This window comes from Condylura cristata, unplaced genomic scaffold, assembly GCF_000260355.1.
Source record: "Condylura cristata isolate star-nosed mole 26May11 unplaced genomic scaffold, ConCri1.0 scaffold00015, whole genome shotgun sequence".
Taxonomy (NCBI): domain Eukaryota; kingdom Metazoa; phylum Chordata; class Mammalia; order Eulipotyphla; family Talpidae; genus Condylura; species Condylura cristata.
The window spans coordinates 4,464,306-4,486,635 of record NW_004567116.1 but is presented as its reverse complement, the minus strand read 5'-3'; the positions used below and the strand labels follow the sequence as shown (position 1 = coordinate 4,486,635).

At 56.3% G+C, this 22,330-nt stretch overlaps 1 protein-coding gene across 1 annotated transcript; it reads left to right on the top strand.

Annotated features, from left to right (window-relative positions):
* Positions 1–6,573: 6,573 nt before the first annotated feature.
* Positions 6,574–13,506, top strand: LOC101625784 (pregnancy-associated glycoprotein-like). Its single transcript, XM_004682741.1, has 9 exons — positions 6,574–6,626; positions 7,862–8,021; positions 9,124–9,241; positions 9,333–9,451; positions 10,357–10,553; positions 11,389–11,505; positions 11,839–11,992; positions 12,071–12,178; positions 13,366–13,506. The coding sequence occupies exons 1-9, from the start codon at positions 6,574–6,576 to the stop codon at positions 13,504–13,506; spliced, it is 1,167 nt and encodes a 388-aa protein (XP_004682798.1).
* Positions 13,507–22,330: the final 8,824 nt, after the last annotated feature.

Here is a 22,330-nt window from a genome sequence, read left to right as displayed (position 1 = left end):
CAGCTCTGAGCAGTTCCCCTAGGCATGACCTGGTTCCTCTAGACCCTGGGTGCCCTCTGATACACTCTGACTGGGCGGTGCTCCGTGACCCGGGCCGAGTTCCAGGACTGTGCGCCCTCCTCTGGGCAGCTTGTCCTGAACAACCCGGGCTGCAGGTGACCCCCGCTCCCTGTTCTGCCTCTCAGCAGCGTCCGTCATTGTAATGTTGTAAAAATGAAGCCCAAAAAGAAGACCTGCTTACACCAAGGAAGCCCATATCACCCAACATTCAAAGCCTTCGTAGTTGTGGAATAAGACCATTCGGTCACTCATACATGAGACGGAAACAGGCCTTTACCAGCTTCGGCAAAATGCCAATCGCAAGGACACCGGACCATGAATTCCCAGGCCCCATGGAGGTGACCCCAAGAAGAGCAGTGTTCCAAACCTCGATCTGTTGTGTGACCCTACTTTGTGTTAGCACCCTTCTTTTCAGCACAACCTCCTAAGTCTAATTTCATGGTTTAGAGAGAAGGGATCTGGTTGCCTAAGGCAGTCAGTCTCCATTGCTTTCCTTCCCCCCCCCCCAAGTGAGTTCTCTCTCACCGCTACCCAGGCTGCCAGGTAGCTTTCCCCAGTCAGTAGTCACCCCTTACAATGCCCAAGGGGTCTGTGAGGAAGGCATTCTGTCTCAGCTGCTGACCCTTCTGAGTCCCAGTGGCTCCTTTAAGGGATGCAAATATTCTGCTTGGAACATGTCATATTAAGGAGCGTTTCCAGAAGTCAGGGTTGATAACTTTTGAGGGCCAGGGAGGGCTAAGGCGGGTGACCTAAACATTGCCATCCCACCTTTTGTGCTATAAAATGTTGACCCCAGTTCATATCAGCAATCCTCTCACTTGTTCTGTGTTGGGAGGTGGAATGTGGATGTGATGGCTGGAGCAGGTGCAGCTCTCTGGACCCACAAGGTCACCACCAGAGTGGAGACCACACCTCAACACATGGAAACAGAGGGAATTTAGCCCTGACACCATGGAGCTCATGACACTGCTGGGTGCCACCTCTGGACTTTCACTGAAGAGGAAAATAAACCACCTGTGGAAGCTTCCATTGTTTTGAGTTTTCTGTCACTCACACCTCTTAGGTCCTAGGTCTTTCCATTTCTGGAAAATGCCTTTGTAACCCCCCAAACAGGTTAAGTGCCTCCCTTATATAGTCTTCACCCACACTTTTTCCTTTCTCATCAGTTACTACATTTTTCTGTAATTGGCCGTTAACTCCCCTAAGATAGAAACTTCTCTAAGGATAAGAAGAGACTTTCATACATCATTTTTCACAGAGTCTAGAAACTCTAAAACCATGCCAATAATAACTTGCAAGCATGACAGACACCATTGTTCCACTAGGGTGTTGAGATGGAAGTGACAAACAGCTGTGTCATCTGCATCAGCTGGGTCACTGCCAAGTCATTTGTGCAATGGGAGGGGGAGTGCGCCCTTCTGAGTAGCCAGAGATAGAAAATTAGGACAACAAAGGGAGGGAGAGAAAGTGATGGGAAATTGGAGTCGCCTGAGGCAGGCGGCATTTTGGGCGGGGTGTTCTTTCTCCCCTGTCTCCCACTTTCCCCTCTTGGTTCTATCCACTTTCCCTCACCCCTGGTCTTCTATCTTTTGCACCCAGTCTCCAAATACCATGCCTCCACTCACATCCACAGTGGTGCTGATGAGAGTGAGGGTCGCTTTATTCTCTTCTCTCCCTCATTCATTCCTCCTGTGTTCACCGAATACCTGCCCTGAGACCTGGAACAGGGGAGTCGCTGCTCAGCCAGGTTGTGTGGAGTTTGGGGGTAGTTTTTGTGGCATGGTTTCCCTACTTATAAACAGGCCAGGATGCCCCCTCACATAATCTCATCTGACTCTGTCTCTTTGGGTCAAAGCGGCTGAGATGGGGGTGGGGGGTGAAGAAACTGAGTAAAGCATAGGAAGGGGCTGAGCGAGGCTCATGCATGGGAGTCATAAATACAGAGGGCTCCCCCTGCCCTCTGCCCCTAAAGGCCCCGTCCCCAGGTTTGCCAAGGCTGCAAGATTGACTTTGGCCAGTGGAAAGTGAGCAGAGGTGAGGCGTGGCCCTTCCAGGTAGAAGTCTTTAGGAATCAGAGTCAGTCCATCACATACCACCTTCCCTGGCATCAAGAACAATGCCCCTCTGCCCCCCACCCTGGCAACGGTAATGAGCGGGCTCCTGCCCCTGCAGAGGACTTTCCGGGGTGATGGCCTTGCATCGGGAACCAGAGCGATGGATCTGCTTACAGGGACTAACAAGCCAGGGAGAGACCCCCCACTCTCAGAACTCCGGCCTCACAGGGGTCTCAGAGAAGGGAGCCACCCCCACAGCTAAGCCACGCAGCAAAGAACATGTCTAGGCGCACTAGGAACACTTGGGGGCGCTGTCAGGTCAGGCTCCCCAGAAGCAACCTGAGGGAAGCTTCATGTCTAAGTGATTTATTCCATGAGAAGGGGCGAGAAAGCAAGACAGGGCAGGGAGGGGGATGGGGTGCCCTGCGGGTCCTAGGGAGGAACCTGGCTGTTAAGTCATCCTCAACAGCACCCTAACCCAAGGCCAGGGAGAAAGGCACCCCTCAGCCGTGCTCTAAGTTAGGCCACCGGGTACTGGTGGGCAATTGTATTTCATTCACGAGGGGGAGTCATAGGAGCCATGAGAAGCAAAGTCACCCCAAAGCGGAGGGAAACACCACCTTGGGTAATGGCAGCATCCTCGCCTGCTCTTCCCTCTCCAGCGTCCTGCCAGTTCTACAAAGAGCCCTGCCAGTCTCAAACTGCAAGAACACAGTGGCAGAGAAATGCCATTCCTGACGGACTGGGGAGGAGCCGCCAGCTGGAGAAGGGGTGCGTGTCAGGGACTGGGGCCTGCGTGCACACGCACGCTCCACATACACACTCACACACTCTAAGTGGAATAAATCACTTAGACATGAAGCTTCCCTCAGGTTGCCTCTGGGGAGCCTGACCTGACAGCGCCCCCAAGTGTTCCTAGCGCGCCTAGACATGTTCTCTGCACAGTGTCTTAGCTGTAGCTGTGCCTCACTTCTCTGAGACCCCTGCGAGGCCGAGAGCGGGGGTCTCACCCCCCGTTTTTAAGTCCGTGTAAGTCCACGTGCACCCACACATGCACACACAATTTTTTCCTACCAAGATGCAGCCAGTGGTGTGACTGTCGGTAAAGGATCCAGCCAACACAGACCAGGCTCCATCTCTGGTTTGCGCCTCCAGGACCTGCAAGCCTGGTGTCACCTGCTGCGCCCACCCTAGAGTCTTCCCTGGCATGGAGGTCAAACAACCCCCCTGCCCCGGGCCATCGGACGGACATAAGGACAAGCTCTGCTCCAGGGCAGAGCTGGAGGCCAGAGAGCCCTGTCCAGCCCAGGCCCGGAGGCACACCAACGGCACTCATTCCAGAACCATCCAGAGACGAGATCACAGCCAGGGAGAGACTACTCGGGACCTAAACTCGGGGCTTTCTGATGCAGACAGTGTTGATCTCTGCTTTAAACTAAATAACTTGGTCCAGGGTGACCTTGGCCACGTCCCTTCTGCTCTCTGGGTCTCAGTCCCCATTTGCAAAGTCAAGTGACTGAAACAGATGGTCCCTGGAATCATTGCATTACACTGTACAGGAGCTGCTCCCTCTGAACCCCGGGTTAGGGGGCAGCGCTGCAAGCCAGCCGCAGCCGCAGCCGCTTCAGGGTGAGTTCGATCCCCGCCTGCCCCAGAGGTGACCCACATGGCACGGAGGACCTCTCCTGACCCGCCGCTGCTCCCCTCAGCAGTGTCCTTGTCCATATGCCTGTTCTGCTCCCCACTCTGTCTCTGGTGAAACTTCTCATTGCCCCTGCACCTCTGGCCTGTACCCCAGTCCTGTATGCATAAATAAATAAATCTTTTTTAAAAATAAAATGACTGGTTTATTAGGAAAAGGAGAAAAAGAGGCTGTTGCAGAGTCTCGGGTGGGCAGGAGGGCTGCGCTCCTGCTGTGCAGAGGCAAAAGTGTAAAAAGAAACACCTGCGGACTCAGGCAGGTGGAGATGCTGCCCTTTACAACTCCTGGAATGTTATCTTAAAATTACAACCGTGGGCGGCTTCTGGGAGTGGACAGGAGGCAATCGCCCATTCCCTGAGGCGACCAGGCGCTTCTCACCTTCCCCAAGGCCATTACCTTCATGACCTTCCGGCAGGCCTGCCTGTGCGGCTGGGTCAGGTTATTCGCATCCTTGGTTGGGGTCTGCAGAGCGTCCAAGACCTGGCGGGGGAGGCGGGCCCAACCTCCAGGCGAGCTCCCGGGATGCTGCTGGCCAGTGGCTCACGGCAGGGACTTCAGCCCCGGTGCTCCAGCCGGCGCCCGTGTGCCAGGACAGTCTGACACCATCCCTTCGGCACGCGAGCACGGGGCCCAGACCACTGCCAGCAGGAGTTCACTGGAAGCACAAATATCTTCCGAGAGACAGACATCTGCCTTCTGGGTCCTTCCCCACTCGCCCCTCTGCGCCCTCCCCGGCCCCTCCCCCAGCCCAGCACTGGCCACAGGTGGGCAGCCCTCAGCCGGTTCCCACCTTGGCTTTTCCTCCCCCTAGCCCGTATGTCTTTGAGGAAGTTACTAGTCACATCCGAACTTCAGTGTCCTCACCTGTCAGTGGGGAACCTCCCGCTCTCGTAGGGTCCCCCTGAAAATCACGTGGGAAAAGGCACTCAATGTCTGGGCGAGGGGGCCCTCGAGCAGGAGCTCAGGGCCTGAGAGGTGGAGTGTCCAGGACAGACCTCACATTTGGTGACAGCGGGATGCGGAGAAGCAGCCACCTGGCAGTGAGCCAGGAGAAGAACCTTCCAGACAGGAGACGCAACAGTGGCAGAGGCCCAAGATGGCCAAGCTCAGTCAGTGGCTGCTGGCCCCGGCATTCGTCCACAAGTGGACCCACCGCTGTCCACCAGGGCAGACCCAGCCACGGCCACCGCCATGACCTGGCCATGATTTCACTTGGAGTCACAGCAGCGAGCCCTCCCTTGGCCATTACGAGGGCAGCTTCTGGTGCCCACTGAGGCCGGAAGATCAGAGACTGTGGGGCTATCGCCAGCAGTGACAGGTCCTGGGGCACAGCGGGCCCCCAGCAATCACCCCGAACCCGCCATCTGCTCGTCCTCCTCGGCAGAGGCTCTGGCACACTAGTCTGGGCATCTAATCCCCCGGTGTGACCCTGGGGTGGCCAGTGCCCAGCAGAATCCAGCTCCTCCAGGCCTCCTCTAAAGGTGCCCACCAGGTGTGGCACCAGGGCCTGCCCAGGCAGTCCAGGACGGGCATTCACACTCAGCGAGAGCTGGGGTGCCCAGCCTTTGACTGGGGGTCTGCCCTTCCCTCCTGCCAAACTCATCTATTAATGCAGTAACCTTGAAGAAATGGACAAGTTCGTAGGTCAATCGTCATCGATAGTCTGTACCAAGAAGATGCAGAAGAATTGCATAAACCCCATCACTAGCATGGAAACTTGAAAGACTAATTAAAAATCTTCCCCCAACAAAAGCCCAGGGTCAGACAGCTTTACAAACTGATTCTATGGACGCTTTCAGAGAACGTATTTCCGTCCTGCTCAGCACCCGAGAGAAGAAAGCTGCCTGGTGCATTCACAACGCCAGCCTCTGCGTAACGCTGACAGCCGAAGAAGACAGCTCAGACCCTATAGCAAAGTCCTCACAGAGTGACAAAGCATCATCCCTCCACCCCACCCCCCACTTCAAAGTGCCAAGCTCTTTCGGCGACATCGAAGAGGGATCAATCCCCTTGAATCCAGGCTTGGCTGGACCTCGCGTGTTTCCCGAAATGCAGAAAGACACCCCATCGCAGCGGCCAGAGGCTGACCAGAACTTGCTCGTCATTCTCAATGCTCCGCAGCCCGTGCAGTCTGCAAGGGTCGGTGCTATGGAAAAAGAGGGGCTGGAGGAGCCGCCAGGCTGCCAAGCGGGTCACAGCCGGGGTTCCCTGCCCCCGGGCCGTGGAAGCTGACCGGCTTCCTTCTGCCTAGATCTAGGAAGCAGAGTGGCACATAGGTGCCCCTTACATGCATCGTCCCACTGAAGCCCCCCGAAGCCACTCTTCTTCGCGCTCCCCTCTAACTCCTTCTCCTCCTAGCGTCTCCCCCGTGAAGGACGGCTGTGCATGCCGTGGGGTCTCTGGGAAGAACGCAGGGATCATAATGCCAAGCTGGCACCTGGCCCTTGCTTTTCTCATGTCATGAGCAGGTCCTCATCTCCACAGTGTCAGCTTTATGGCACCATGTGGCTTTGATTTTTTTTCACCAAGTCGCAAGGAAGAGATTGCAGCAGACATCTCTGCTTTCCAAGAATTTTCCAAGTCTCCTCCTCAAGAACACCAAGTGGGAGGGTAAAGATCCCATCAGAGGGATTTGTCTTTCTTATCAAGGCCATGGGCAGCCCCAGGCGGGACAGGTAGGGCAGGTGAGGTGCACTTAAGGACAGGGCAGGGCGCTGCGGGCTCAGAACCCACACGACACGGAGTCCAGAAGGAAGCATGAAGTGTCTCGGGGTCCTCTGGCTGGCGGCCCTCTCAGAATGCTTAGTCAAGTAAGCTTGGGGCAGGGGGGCCGGACCGTGGGGGACGGGGGGGACGGGCAGAGGCTTTCTGGGCTTTTTCTTGCTCCCTATTCTCCCTAGCATCAGGGATAGAGGGGAGTGTAATCACTCCCCAGCTTAAAGTTCTGGTGAGGACCTTCCATTGCACTGTGGGGCGTCTGAAATCAGCCCCAGTCCATGGCGGGTATTGGGGGGGAGTGAGAGACACTCCACATTGGTAGAGAGGGGTTTTAATACGCAAGGGTGCTTGCTGCGGGACTTGTGTTAGCCACAAGGCAATCAGCTTCCCAAACCCGTCCAGCACATCCTAAGCTTCTGTGAGGGCTTTCACCGTGTCCACTGCCCGGGTGGTCTCAAGAGCAGAGCTGACCAAAGACGTGTCCTCAGGCAGCTTCTGGGAGCAGGGAAGGTGAGCGGACCCACATCCCCAGGTGGGGAGGGGCCTCTCTGGCCGGGGCCAGCCGTGCAGTCACCCTCCTGACTGTCCTCCCCAGCGGCGGCCACGGGTGCTGGGGGCCAAGTCCCGGGGTGCCCCTTGCATCCGCAGCCCCTGGGACTTGTCCGTGTGCGGCCTGTGCAGCCGCTGGACGTCCCAGCTCGGCTCTGTCCACTCCGTCTTCCTCTCTGGAGCTCTCTCATTGCTGTGTCCCTGCATGTCCCTGTGTGCAGAACTCTCTGGGGTTTTTGTTTGCTTGTTTGTTTCTTTTTTTTTTTTTTAAGATTTATTTATGCATACAGAGCTGGGGTACAGGCCAGAGGTGCAGGGGTGGTGAGAGGCTTCACCAGAGACGGAGCAGGTCCTATCCTGGCTGGCTCTACCATCCCCTCCTATCTGGATGAACCCTGGGAAGAAAGCGAACAGGCCATTTTCAGGCCCAGCTTTACCGCAAACAAGCAGCGAGCCAGCAACTAAGTCACAACCCCCTGAATTTCTACCCTCTCCCTCCCCCCGGGTTTCTCTGAGAAAGTTTCCGTGAGGTGCCCAGAGCAGCTGTGCTCGAGAGAGAAAGCGTCACCATCAAGACCCCCGATGTGGGAGTGTGACCCCGGGGCAAGGGGTCATCACTCCACCTTTTTACAGATGGGGAAACTGAGGTTCTGAGTGGTGACACGGCTCACGCAAGATTACACCACTGGCCAGGGGCCCTGTCCCGGCCCCATCCTGTCAGCCCTGGCAGCTGGTTTCTGCCTCTTACTTCTTTCCCTTTCCCACTGTTCCCTTAAAGGATCCCCCTGAGGCAGGTCAAGTCCGAGACAGAAGAACTCAGGGAAAAATACTTGTTGAAAGGCTACAGCGGGAAGCAGGGGGACAGGCCAGCCTACGAGTATCTCCGCCAATATCTGAACGAGGACAAGACTTTCACGCCCCTGAGGAACTACCAGGACGTGAGTGTGGAGGGGACCATACCCCCCAGCGCCCCCCAGGGATTTGGCTGAACATGGGAGGTCTGGAGGCCGGCAGAGGATACTGGGATGGCGACCTCCCCGGCAGAGGCTCTGGGCCAGGGCCCCAAGACTGCTGAGCCCCTAAAGGAGGAACCCTCACTCCCAATGCTCGGGGCACAGCCCCCAGGCCAGGTACCGAACACCCGTTTCTGTGCCAGCGAGATGTCGCCAGGCACCTGCGCGCCATGTGGTTGGCTTGAAGGGTTTGCACTGAGCTAAGTGAGTCCCCGGATTTTAGTTGAAGGCTGAGCCACATCTGGTCCAGTGCAAAGTCAAGTGAAAATCAAGGCCAATGGGCAGAGAGCGTTCAGCCCCTGCAACCCCTAGAATGACTCCGTTAAAAGTTACGGAGCACCTGCTCTCCCTGGTGGCGCAGCGGGTTAAAGCACTGCATTATGAAGCTCTCCCAAGCCGCTGCAGCATGAGTTTGATCCCTGGCTGGGCAGCTGACCCACAGGGTGCAGCAGACCTCTCCTGACCCGCCCGCTGCTCCCCTCAGCAGTGTGTTTCAGTAGATCTGCCTGTTCTGCTCCCCACTCTGTCTCTGGTGAATCCTCTCACCCACCAACCCTCTGGCCCGTACCCCAGTTCTGTAAATAAATAAATCTCTTTTAAAAAAAGTTACTGAGCCCCTATGTATAGGAACCTATAAAAATAACTAACATTACGGTTACTGACAGTAAGAGATCTTGTCTCTTCTTCAAGAAAGCATTGCTCAGCCTGGGACAGGCAAAGACTAAGTAGTCTGATAAAAGGTGCTGATGTGACACAGCTGCTGTGACATGTTTTGCTTTTAAAGGAAGTGGCCTGGGGTCACCTAGGAGGGCTTCCTGGAGGAAGAAGCTGGGCTCTGAGGAGTAGAAAGGCTTGAGAGAGCTTCAGGGGAGACTGAGGCACTGGCCTGCGCAGGGGCTGCAACGTGGGGCAGATGCAATGTAATTTCAGGAGACCTGGGGACACCCTGATGGAAGCAAGCACCCCAGGAATAGGGGGTGACCTGGGTAACCAGGCCTGCACCGACCACCCCAACTCCACCCTGCAGATGGCCTATGTTGGCAACATTAGCGTTGGAACCCCCCCGCAAAGCTTCAAGGTCATCTTCGACACGGGCTCATCCGAACTGTGGGTGCCGTCCATCTACTGCAGCAGCCTGGCCTGCAGTGAGTGGCCCGTCCCTCTCCTGCATCCCGCACCCACTGCTGGTCCTCGGCAGGCCCCAAGGGCGCTCACCCCCGCCCGTGTCTCCTGCAGCTAATCACCAGGTCTTCAACCCCGAGCCGTCATCCACCTTCCAGACGTCTTACAAGACTTTCCGCATCCTCTACAGCTCCGGGGAGGTGTCCGGATTCCTGGCCTCTGACAATGTCCAGGTAGCGGGGAGACTGGGAGGCGGAGGGGGGCTGCGGCCGGCCTGACCACACTGACCAGCCAGGAGTTCCATCCTTTCCAGAGCCTGGCCGCAGTGCTGGGGGCCTGGGGGGTGCGGCTCCAGCCCCTTCCCCGTGGTCACAGCTCAGGCTGAGGGAGCAGGTAGGGAGGCAAGGAAAAGCCTCCCCTCTGCATTCTCAGCGCCCGAGCCAGGCACTTTAGCCATGGTAACGTCTACACTGGGCCACAGCCCCACGCAGTGGCCACAGAGAGTGAGTGTTCTGCCCAAGAGCACATTCCTGGTGAGCAGTGGCAATGAGTTGGACCTTGTATAAGTTGGGGGCAGGTCGAGGAGAGGGCAGGCATAGACTCTCGGACAGCCAGGCCTCCAGGCCGTCAAGTAGGGAAAGCCAGACCCCAGTGAGTAGCGGCTGACCTTTGGGCCCTTATGAATCTAATAAAAACTATGGACTTGGTCCCCCAAAGCACCTGAGCACACACACCCCGTACCCAAAAGCATGCTTCCCAGGCAGAATTTTCACACCAGCTCTGACAGGTGCTGTGTCAAGGGCTTCTGTCTTCCCGGGTGGACCCTCTCTTTCTAGCAGGAAGCAAAACTAGCAGGAAGCAAAACGACTATCCCGCTCTCTGCTCATTTTGTCCTCAAGGAGGAGCGATTTAGTCTCCCTCTGAGCCTCAGTTTCCCCAGCTGTTATAAAAAAAAGGAACAGGGAGATTTGACACATGCAGATGAGGTTGGCAAAGTGAGCAAGAGTTGGAGCAGGTGAACAAACATCACCCATATTCCTGATGGGCTCGTAACGCTCTTCGGGGCTCAGCGGGGGCACAGCTTTCCATCCAGCCCGGCCCCACCAGGTTTATGTGGGAACACCCTTCTCTTCCACAGATCGGGAATCTTATTGTCGTGAACCAGACATTAGGCCTGACCCTGAAGGAGGCTGACGTGATGAAAAACGGACCCTTCGACGGCATCCTGGGCCTGGCCTTCCCTGGGCTCTCCCACCACGGAACTACTCCCTTCTTCGACAACCTGTGGCAGCAAGGCCTCCTTTCTCAGGAAGTCTTTGCCTTCTACTTAAGCAGGTAGGTCCGCACTGGACAACCCTTTCTCCAGCTCAACATGATCCAGAAGTTTCCAGAGAGATAGTCTAGTCCAGGGCTCAGTCAACAAACTGTGGTCTGAGGTCCAAATCTGGCCCACCACTTACTTTTGTAAATAAAGTTTTATTGGCACACAACCATGTCCATTCATGCATGCTTGTCTGTGGCCACTTTTGCTCTGTTGCAGCAGCCTTGAATAGTTGCCAGAAAGATCCTGCAGTCCACGGCGCTAAAGTGTCAATAAGCTGGCCCTTTGCGGGACAGTTTTGCTGAGCCCCGCAGTCCAATTCCCTCATTTGATAGATGGGGAAACGGAGGCTCAGAGAGGAGCTTTGCACACAGTTACCCTGTGTACTAGAATTGGCAGCCCTGGGATTCACCCCTCAGGTGCTTCCCCCCAAGAATGGGGGTCACAGGAGTCTAGAGGGGGTAGGGGAGACTGCAGCCCAGAAGACCGTGTCTTCCCACCAAAGTCAGAGGTGGACCCCATGATTCCGTGGCTGAGGCTATGGGTTCGGGGGACCTGGGTTCAAATCCCAGGTCTAGCGGTGAGTGGGAGCAAGTTAGTTGTCCTCTCTAAGCCTCCAGCGCTCTAAGCCTCAAAGGCGATGACTCATGCAACAAATACTTACCGTGCGGCTTCTGCTCTGGGGATTGCTCAGTACAGAGGAGGTCAGGAGGGCCGACGAGAAATAAGCACAGGTGTGAAGGCTGTGAGAGGTTGGCCCACAGCGGCCGCAGCCCCCAGACAGTAACTGGCGCGTCACCGGGACTCCCCCGCCCCCTTCATGAGTCTCCTCTTCCTCCTCCCCCTCAGCAAAGGCAAGGAGGGCAGCATGGTGATGTTCGGAGGGGTGGACCCCACCTACTACACTGGGGAACTCAAGTGGGTGCCGGTGTCCAGACCCCTTTACTGGCAGATAACCATGGACAGGTGAGTCCCTCCTCCAAGGGCTGTCACAAGCAGGGCTCCATGCACACGCGTGTGCACAGCATGGACACACAGACATACTCATGCACACGTGTATGCAAGACACACACAACAGGCTCACGCACACACAAATACACTCATGCGCACACGCAGACACCGCCCAGGGAGTCATAAACACCCCCAGCGCATGCAAGAACTGGGAGGGAGGCCATAACCAGAGCAAAGGGAAACGGGGGCCGGCTGTGAACTGAGGGCTATTCTGGAGACCCCGGCGCTCCCCCGTGGCCAGGAAGGTAGCAGACTGACCCACAGGCCTGCCTGCTTACCCCCCGTCAGCATCTCCATGAACGGGGAGGTCGTTGCTTGTCACGGGAGCTGCCAGGCCATCGTGGACACCGGGACCTCGCTGTTGGCTGGCCCAGCCACGGACGTCCTCAACATCCAGGAGAGGATCCGCGGATTCGGCAGCGGGCAGTACAACAGTAAAAAGGTAAGCGGTCACGCGTGGGGTCGCCTGCCTCAAGGGAGGATCCGCTTGGCCAACCTTCTCCTTCCCCTCCCCTGACAGGGCCTGGTCCTCTGCGAGGCCAAGAATATCCTGCCTGACATCGTCTTCACCATCAACGGCGCCGACTACCCATTGGCCGCCAGTGCCTACCTGCACCAGATCCCAGCGGTGAGCGGTCAACCCCGGGGCGGGGCCTCAGCTGTGAGACCTGCAGGAAAGGTGGTGCTGCCATCTAGAGGCCAAGTCACGCCAGTGCAGGCACTGCGGCGCCTCGCCTCCACCCTCGCCCCAACTTCTGGGCGGGTGCCTCCCACAAAACAAAACTCCAGGTAGCAAAGGGCGCCCATCATCTCCAAGTTAAGAGGGAGCAACCGCCCGTGCAGCGCGGTGCTGGGCATAAGAGAGGGGACACCGAGGGCCTCTGTCCTCAAGGAGCTTCAGTGGAACCAAGATGCGGGGCTGGTGAGGCTGGAACTCAGCTGGGCAATCCCGGAGCCAGCCCGAAGGACCAGTGGCCGAGGGGGCTGGCTGGGCACAGTCCAGTGTGTTGTCCCACCATAATTATTAGCAAGACTCCTTCCACTTCCAAAGCGCCCTGGTTTGAATGATAAATCCTAACGTCACCCCTGCACCTAGGCTACCACTTCCCCTACTAAGCCCCAGTTCCCTCTCTGTGAAATGGGGTACCAGCCCCTCCCCTGGTGGGGTGGCCAGATGCTCAAATGAATAAAAGATGCAGAGACCACAGGGCACCTGGCAGTAGCTGAGGCCGAATAGATGTGACCGCGCAGGGGCTGGAGGGGACCGAGACCCAGGGGAAGAGAAGGGTTGGCGCAGATCCAAGCCCCCAACCTCAAGGCGGCACGGGGGTCCCGGGTGGGGGAGGTGGAGGGGGTGTGTCTGGGCTCCACGCCCACCGCACCCTTGTGCTGAGAGGCGTGGGGAGTAGACCCAGAGCCGGCTGTAGACACGAGGGGAGCACGGGGTGCCGAGCCTGGGCAGGAAGGCTGCGTGGGCTCAGTCCTGGAGAGCGAGGGCTGGGAGTGACAGGGGACAAGGAAAGGTGGGGGGGGGGGCTTGGTCCCCAACAGAAAGGTGTTCGCTGCAGGGGACAGCGCGAACCAGGCCAGAGGGAGCGAGCCCGGGATGGGGGTCTCCGGCAGTTCTGGCTCCTGGTGCGCGCCCCTCTTCCGCAGCTGCGCCCCAGCCACTGGGCTCAAGGGAAGGAGCGGGAAGCAGAGCAGCCGCGGGCTCGGGGCGCTGCGGGGCGCGGGGGGGGGGGGGGGGGGGGGACGCGGGCCCGGGCTGACGTCTCCTCTACTGCTGCTGCTCCCCAGGGTGGGCCTGCGGCGCAGACCGCCTGCTACAGCAACTTCAGGCCGCTCCCCGACCTCTCCAAGTCGCCGTTCTGGGTCCTAGGGGACGTCTTCCTGCGGAGGTACTTCTCGGTGTTCGACCGGGGGAGCAATCGGATCGGCCTGGCTCCTGCAGTGTAAAAGCTGAGGCTCCGGAGCAAGCCGGTCACCCCGGCGCACGTCCGGGGACCCCCCGCTAGGGGGCGCTGTCTCGGCCTGTGCTCCGTGCGGCCCAAAACCCGTCTCAGCCCGGCACTGGGGCGGGAGCGCACTGGCCCGAGGCGCGTCCCTCGGAAGCGGTCAAGTTCACAGACTCGCGGACATCTGGGGCTCCGGGCGTCAGGGGCTGGAGGAAGGGGTGGTGGGGACCCGCGCGTCAAGCAGCTTCAAGTTTCAGTTAAGCAAGATGAGTAAGTTCTAGAAGCCTGCTGTCTGACATCATGTGTATAGATGGCGACACTGCTTTGTGACCTTTTTTTGTTTGTTTTTAAGCAGGTAGATCTCATGTCAAATGTTCTTACTAAAAATAAATAAATGTTTTTTTTTCCAACGGTCCCTTCCAGTTGGGAAGGGGGGGAGGAAGTAGGAATGGGGGTGGAGGAAAGAGTAGTCCTCACCTACTAAAACTATAGTTCGGGTTAAATGAATTAATCCACAGGAAGCCCAGGACAGTGACTGCCCCTGAGTGACATGAGCAGAGAAAGAAGCAAAAATTTGTAATAATTATAGTCAGGAAGCAGAAGTTGAGAGCAGCTTTTCTGAGAGTTTTCCTGTCGTTTTGTTGTTGGTAGTGGTGGTTTTGTTTGTTTTGATGAAATCTTAAGAGAGGGAACGGCCTTCCGTTATTCTATAAAAGACAAGAGGATTCAATGGGAAGCGGTTTCTGCCTCTGGGGTACCGGCTGGAAAAACGATTCCCAGAGAAAAAGCATGTCCGGAGCAAATGGTGAATGGCTGCCGCCTAGTGGTCAGAGCGTGTTACAGCTACACCCTCCGCCTCCTGTTACCGCCTGTGGACCTGACCTTCTTGGCCATCCGCTTAATGGCTGTTTAGCAACGTGAAACCAGCACAAATTCTCCCACCTTTAGATCTGCTAATCCCACGTAGATAAACAGACTCCAAATATACATTCCCCCTCCCCGGGAATCTATTTATACCAGTGAAAGTTGGAGATCAGCCTAGATTCTAACTGCAGAGAGATCAGAATGACTATTTCTGGACTCTAGACTGGGAGCCCACAAGTGACCCCTCATGCCTTCTCAGGTCCCTCTATCTAAAATATCTCTGTCCCCTTGTCCACTGTCCTGCTTTCCCTTTCCTCCAGGATCCCCATTTCACACTGTCTCATTGCTTTATGTATCCCATGATTATCCGCCACCTCCCCTGGAGTGTAGACTCCTGAAGACAGTGACCGAGCTTGTCATGTTCCTCCATGCCCCCCACCCCAGTGTCTACCTGAGGGGCTGGGACAGCACAGATGCTCCATAAGTGTTGGGTGGGTGGAAGGTGAAATCAGTGATAACAACACGCCATGACCTCTTTCAATACAACTCTGCAAAAGCAAGACGCGAGGAACTATCTGGCAAGTACATGCACCTGCTTGGGCTGTCATGACACATAGGAACGCTGCATGTTTGGTTCCAGACTGTCTCAATACAGTGACCATCACCCTGAAGTCACACAAATGTTTTGGGTCCTCAGTGCCTAAAGCAGTTATGTTCACACTATGCTGTAGCGGTAGGTTAAGTGTATTGTGTCTAAAAAAAAAGTGAATACCTTAATTTAAGAATCTGAGCCACCACCTGATCTTCAGTGGGCCAGACCTCTGTGCTGGTGGAAAGTCTTGTCCCACTGTTGATGGCGGCAGGAGGTTGTGTCAGTTTTTAAACACAAGGCAACGAGAAGCCTGTCGTGCTTGGCCTTTCACAGACTTCTCCAGAGCATGCACTGCTGTTTGATAACACATGACCCACAGCAAAAACTCCTTTCAAAATTGGAGTCAAGGGGCCTCCTGGCGGCCCACTCAGACCACCATGGTCTGAGCTTGATCCCCAGCCAGAGAGCTGACCTGGTGCAGCAGACTTCTGTCTCCCCACTGCTCCCCTCAGCAGTGGATTTCGGTAAATCCACCTGTTCTGCTCCTCACTCTCTCGGGTGAATGCTCTCACTCCCCGCACCTCTGGCCTGAACCCCAGTTCTACGTTTAAATACATTTTTTTAAACAATCTAAGTTGGGCTCAATCTTCTCAACCCCTTCATGGCTCCTCTGACTCACCTTGGCCTCTTCTAAACCCCTTGTTGTCATGGCAGCGCGGCTCAGCATCTTCACGCCGGGCGGCTCTATCCCAGGCACCCACTTCCCTGTCCCCCCATGACTCAGCATCTTCACGCCGGGCGGCTCTATCCCAGGCACCCACTTCCCTGTCCCCCCATGAGCAGCTGTATCATCTGTTCAGTCTCCTCGCAAGACAGCAGCTGCGGCCCGGCCTCAGGCCGCGTTTCTCATTCTGGGTTCTCACAGTTTCTGCCACTTCTGCAGCTACTTCCTCTGCTGAAGTCTAGCAGCTCGCCCGTCAGGGTTGAGGCAGCATCATCCAAACCCCTTTTCATGTTGGTTTTTGACCTCCTGTGAATCATGAACATTCAATGGCAACTGAGGAGTCCGAATGCTCCAGAAGGTTTTAGCTACCTTGCCCATATTCATCAGAGGACTCGACATTAAGCTAGACCCCAAAGGCATGTGCTTCTTAAATAATAAGACTGGGGCCCTCCCTGGTGGTGCAGCGGGTTAAAGCACAGCACTGAGACTCTAAAGCCGCTTCCGCATGAGTTTGATCCCCGCCTGCCCCGGAGGGGACCACATGGCGCAGCAGACCTCTCCTGACCCGCCCGTTGTTCCCTCAGCAGTGTACTTCGTCCATCTGTCTGTTCTGCTCCCCACTCTGTCCCTGGTGAATCCTCTCACCCTCCGCATCTCTGGCCTGTACCCCAGTATGAATAAATAAATAAATCTTTAAAAAATAATAATAAGACTGCACAGAGGATGTTGTCAGCAGAGAGAAAGGCAGCATTAGACTTCTGCATCTCCGCCTGAGCGCTTGGTGGCCCTGTGCATTCTCAATGACCTCAGATATTTTGTTTCTTTCTTTTTTTTTAAGATTTATTTACTTATGCATACAAGAACTGGGGTACAGGCCAGAAGTGTGGCAGTGAAAGAATTCACCAGAGACAGAGTGGGGAGCAAAATAGATAGATTGAAGGAAACTGCTGCCGGGAGACAGGAGAGGTCTGCTGTGCCATGTGGGTCACATCCCTGGCCGGGGATCAAACTCGTGCTGCAGTGCTGCCAACAGCTTCCTAATGCTGAGACTTACCCCGTTGTGCCACCGGGGAGGCTGAACACTAATGTTCTGAAAGGGATTTTCTTTCCTGAGTAGCAAGTCTCCACAGTGGGCTGAAAATATTCAGCAAACCCAGCTGCAAACAGGTGCAGCCAGGCTGTGTGGCTCTGAGGTCTGCATGGTTCTTAAGGGCCCTTGGAGTCATGGGGCCGTAAATGCACATGGACTTCAGCTGAGTCCCCAGCTGCATCAGCCCCAACAGGATAGTCAGTGGGTCCTTGGAAGCTTTGAAGCCAGACACTGACTTCTCCTCTCCAGCTATGAAAGTCCTACATGGTGTCGTCCCGTGAAATGCTTTCATCTGCACAGAGCACCTCGTGTTCAGTGTAGCCACCTTCCTCACGGACTTTAGCTTGGCCTCGGGATTTCTGAGTGTCTCCGTCAGCACTTGCACTTTCTTGTGAGGGAGGTGGCTTCGGGCCTTACACCCCACAAACCCAACTCTGCCTGCTTCATGGTTTTTCTTCTGCCACTTCCTCACCCCTCTCAGCCTTCATAGAATTAATTGAGGAGAGTCAGGGCTCACTCCGGGTGAGGCCTCGGTTAAGGCAACTCATGGCTGGCTCGCTCTTCTATCTGAGCCAAACTTTGTCCATATCAGCGATAAGGCTGCTTTGCTCTCTTATCACCCGTGTGTTCGGGGGTTGGGGGGAGCGCTCTCAATTTCCTTCGAGGTGTTTCCTTTGCATCCACAACTGGCTCACTGTTTGGCACGAGAGAGCTAGCTTTCAGCTCGTCTCCGCTTCCAACCTGCCTTCCCCACAGAGCTTAATCATTTCCAGCTTTTGATTTAAAGCAAGAGGCCTGAGACGCTTCCTTTCACTTCAACACTTGGGGGCCCCGTAGGGCTATTCCTGAGCAGATTCCAGGGCTGCTGTGTCTCAGACAGCGGGGAGGCCCAAGAAGAGGGGGGCACACAGGCATGTGGCTGGTTTGTAGAGCTGTCAGAACACACACACAATTAAGTGGGTGTGTTTCCTGGTACCCCAAAACAATGGCAGCAAAGATCACTGACCACCGGTCACCATCACACATAGGATAATAATGAGAAAGTCTGAGATGTGCAAATGACCAGGATGTGGTACAGAGGTGCGGGGCCAGCGCCAGGCGCCCACCGAGTGTGGACAGAACACACGTCTGAGCAGCTCGGCGAGGCGAGGCGAGGCATGCCGGGGCCTGGGACTTGGCTTCCTGTCTGGGTTCTGGGGCCAGAAGTCCACGATCAAGGTGCCGCAGGGTGGTTTCTGCCTCAGGCCCACCTGTGAGCTCCTTAGGTCTTAATCGGCTCTCTGAGGACCTTATCTCCAAACACAGTCAGAAATGAGGTACACAGGGGGGATTCAGGCTTGGACATATGGATTTTGGGGGAAACAATCCAGCTCAGAATATGGAAAACACACCCCAGAAAGGCTACCCTGGGTCCAAAGAATGTAGGTATCAGCCTCACTGGCCCACGGCCCCCGGGCGGTCAGGCTGCCTCTGCCAGGTGTGGGGACAGCAGAGGAAGCTGGAGGGAGAGCCGAAGGTTGGCGTGGGCTGGGGGGCTCCTTCTTCCTCCAGCCCTCCACATTCTGGGGTCCCTCTCCCTCCAGCCCCTCTCTTGCCTGGCGTGTGGAAAGAATGAATGAGAAGAATGAGACAAAGGATTCAGAGGGGTCTTAGAGCTCAGAGCCCAGCCGAGGAGGTTGGCAGGGCAGGAAGTGGGTGTCAGATGGCAAAGCCTCACCCCCTCAGGCCGTCATGAGGACCCCAACATTGCCGCAGTTACAGCAAGGCCTTTGGGAGGGAGGGAGGGGTGTCCAGCTGCCTAGAGAACAGCGTGTCCATCTGGAGCCGGGGTTTTAAGTGCCCTCAGCCACACCCCTGCTCCCTCCAATAGAACCAGGCATAGCAGGTCACAGGTCACAGGGCCCAGGGCACGCTGAGAAGGAACAGGACCTCTAGAGGACCAGGTTCGATCAGGAAGGCTCAGGGCCAGAAACTTCGAGATATGGAGGACAAAGGAGCTGGCCCTGGGGGCAGGGGTGAGGACAGGTTATCTCAGGACCCTGCCCTTCAGACCCAAGAGAAGTTCACTCCAGGCCACCAGCTCTGATAGGGCCACACTCAGGGGAGGCACCCTGGGGAGGCACGGGGGGCTGTGGGGCCGGAGGGGCCGTCTGTGAAGCCCTGTCCCCGCTGTGGGGCTCTGGGCCAGTGCCTTGGTTACGCTCCAGTTCCCGGGAATTTTCCATGCCCTGATTAATATCTCCATCCTCCGCCAGCCCACTCCCAGGTCCCGGCTGCAGTTAACCCTGCTCTGCCCGGGCTGACTCTCTGCTGCCCCCCAGCGCATCTGCCTTTTATCCCCAGCAGGTGCAGGACCGTGTCCTGTGGTCCTAATCCATCCATCCATTCATCCACCCACACACCCACCCACACACACACCCATCCATCACTCCATTATGCTGTCTGGAATACATGCTGCTACAGCTGTCGGATGGCAAACCAGCTGGGCTGGCAACCCCCCGGGGGCAGAGCCTGCCGCCTGCAGGACCCCCACCCACAGGGAGCTGATCTACCATTACGGACACTGGTCCACGGTCACTGGCTTTCCTCCCCCAGCAGGGCCCTGGTGGGGGGGCTTCAGAGCTCTGAAATGGACCCAGTGTCTGTGTGGGCATCTTCTGGGAGGGGCCTATGTTTCCAATATCGAGAGGCAGCAAATGCTCCCAGGTGTGGACCCAGGCCCCAGAAAGCCTGGTGTAGACCTGGTACTGTCCCTGCCAGCCGTGTGACCTCGTACAACTGCTCTGTCTCCCAGAGAATAAGAGAAGGATCTATCCTAGTGGGGAAAATGATACTGAGCTCGGGCCCTCCCTGGTGGCGCAATGGGTTAAACCGCAGCACTATGAAGCTCTCACAGCCACTGCAGCAAGAGTTCGACCCCAGCCAAGGAGTGACCCACAGGGTGCAGCAGACCTCTCCTGACTCGCCCGCTGCTCCCCTCAGCAGTGTGTTTCGTCCATCCACCTATTCTGCTCCTCACACTGTCTCTGGTGACTCCTCTCACCCCCCCCGCACATCTGGCCTGTACCCCTGGTCTTATATGCATAAATAAATATCTAAAAAAGAAAATGATACTGAACTCTGTGGCACGCCAGGCTTCACACTTACTGTGACAGTGCATTCGTCCCCTGTCCTGGGGCCCAGGTCTCCCACCCGACCAGGTGCCTGTCCAGGGGGGAGCGCTTCATTTCATGTGCCCCAGGGCCAGAGGCGAGCCTGGGGCCAGCTTCTCCCTCCCACGAGCCACGTCCTGGCCCTCGGAACTCTGGAAGCTACATCAACCATGAATTCGCTTTCCTTGGAGAAATGGAGAAGCGAGAGCCTGCAGGAAGGTGCATCCTGCCCCTATTCTTTTTCGATTATGAAGGGCGGCACACATGTAAAAATGTGCCCAAAGCAAAAACATACAACTTATCATAGCAAGAAGTACACACATAACCCCACCCAGGTAAGAAATAGAACTGGGGTGCAACAGGTTAAAGCACAGCACTGTGAAGCAATCACAGCCACTGCAGCATGAGTTCAATCCCCAGCCAGGGAGGTGACCCCCAGGGTGCAGCAGACCTCTCCTGACCTGCCCACTGTTTCCCCTCAGCAGTGGATTTCAGTAGATCCACCTGTTCTTCTCCCCACTCTGTCTCTGGTGAATCCTCTCACCCCTGCATCTCTGGCCTGTACCCCAGTTCTGTGTGCATCAATAAATAAATCTTCAAAACAAAACAAAAAAAAGAAATAGAACTGGCCAGTCCCAGGAAGCCTCCTGGCTGACCCAGTGTGAGGGGACGCTCAGCCCCAGCCCCCGAGGAGGTCCCTGGCCAGCGGCATCCACAGGCCTCTAGCCGCCAGGCCCCTCCCTGCTCTGCACTCCCGGCCTCGGCGGACCTCTCCAGGCCTCAGTTTGCCTGAAACAAATGTGTCCCACGGTACCACATGGCCCTGTATCCATCTGATGAGGAGAGAACGTGTGGGCACTTGGCGTCACGCGGGAAGCGCTCAACACCTGTGGGCCGTGACCGTCCCGGGATTCATTGGCTGGGACAGCAAGACGGAGGGAGAAAGGAGGCCTCACCTCTGCTCCCCTCAAGACTACATACTGCAAAGCAGACAGGCACCCAGGAGGTGAGCCTTGGAAGGGCACTTGTTTCAGGGGCTTTGCAAACTGGGTTCCTGCCATTCCAGGGGTTCCACAGAAATGTCTATTCATAGGCCTGAATGCCTGTCGCTGGCCAGGGACCTCCTCGGGGGCTGGGGCTGAGTGTCCCCTCACACTGGGTCAGCAAGGAGGCTTCCTGGGACTGGCCAGTTCTATTTCTTTGTTTTGTTTTGTTTTGAAGATTTATTTATTTCTGCATACAGAACTGGGGTATAGGCCAGAGACGCAGGGGTGAGAGGATTCACCAGGCCTATTCATTCTTGGTCCCCCAGAGACTCTACTGGTCCCCTTTTCCCCATAATGGCTTCACATGCCTGTAGGGTTTATCCAAAGCTGTTTGCATTGCCCCCCGCCCAAATTAAAGAACTAATTATGAAAAAGACAAGCACTCTTTTTTTTTTTTTGAATGAGCAAAAGGTTGACCAGGCACCCAAAAAGGCACTCTGAGGACAAGAGGGCGCAAGAAGGTGCTCGATGTGACTGTTCGTCAGGAAACGCAAACCAGAAGCACAGGACACCCTGCCTCGCACCCCGGGACGGCTGGACGGACAACGCTCTCCTGCTGGTGTCCGCAGAACAAGAGGACCCTGGGGCGGGGCCCCCGGACGGCGGACGCAAGCACCACCCGCGGAAGACCCTTCAGAAGCCTGTCTCAGTTTTCCTAAAACTGAACAAACACCGCGCGGGACGCGGCCGGGCCCCCCCGGGGTCGTGTTAGCAGACCCTGCACTCACCAAGAGGCACCTTCTCATCCTGCACGGCCACACACGGTCCACAAGGCCCTGCGCTCCCCACGGCCCGTCGAGACAGCTCCGTCCACCATCTGTGGGCACCACAGAATCACTTACAGCGCTGAAAATCACCCAAGGGCAGCTACGCCCCTACCAGGGGTGAAGGAATCACACAAACCTAGTCTGAGCAAAGGCGCCGGACATAGAACAGGCCTGTCAGGGCGCCTGGGCCCCGAGACCCAAACAGGCCACGTTCCTCCCTGATGCTTGGGGGGACGCAGCGGTGGCTGTGGATTTGCAGGGGGTAGGCTGTGACCGGAAGGGAGCAGGGGGTCGGGGCGTGGCTGTAAGGCTCTCAAGCGCGGCCAGGGCCATGGCTCCTTGGTTGTGCTCTCTTCAGGAAAATACATCAAGCTATTGTTCCCTGCAAGCCCTCTCTGTGTGCATAATGCATGTCGGGAAGAATGTTTGAATCATTCCCCTCGCTGAGAAAATACATGACCACAATCCTTCTTTGTAAAGGGGGTCACTGAGCCGTGTACTGTCGGTTTTGCAGGTCAATAAACAATGTCATTTACAACATCACCCATGGCCCCTTCTGGGTATGGGATTGCACATCTTTTTTTTTTTTT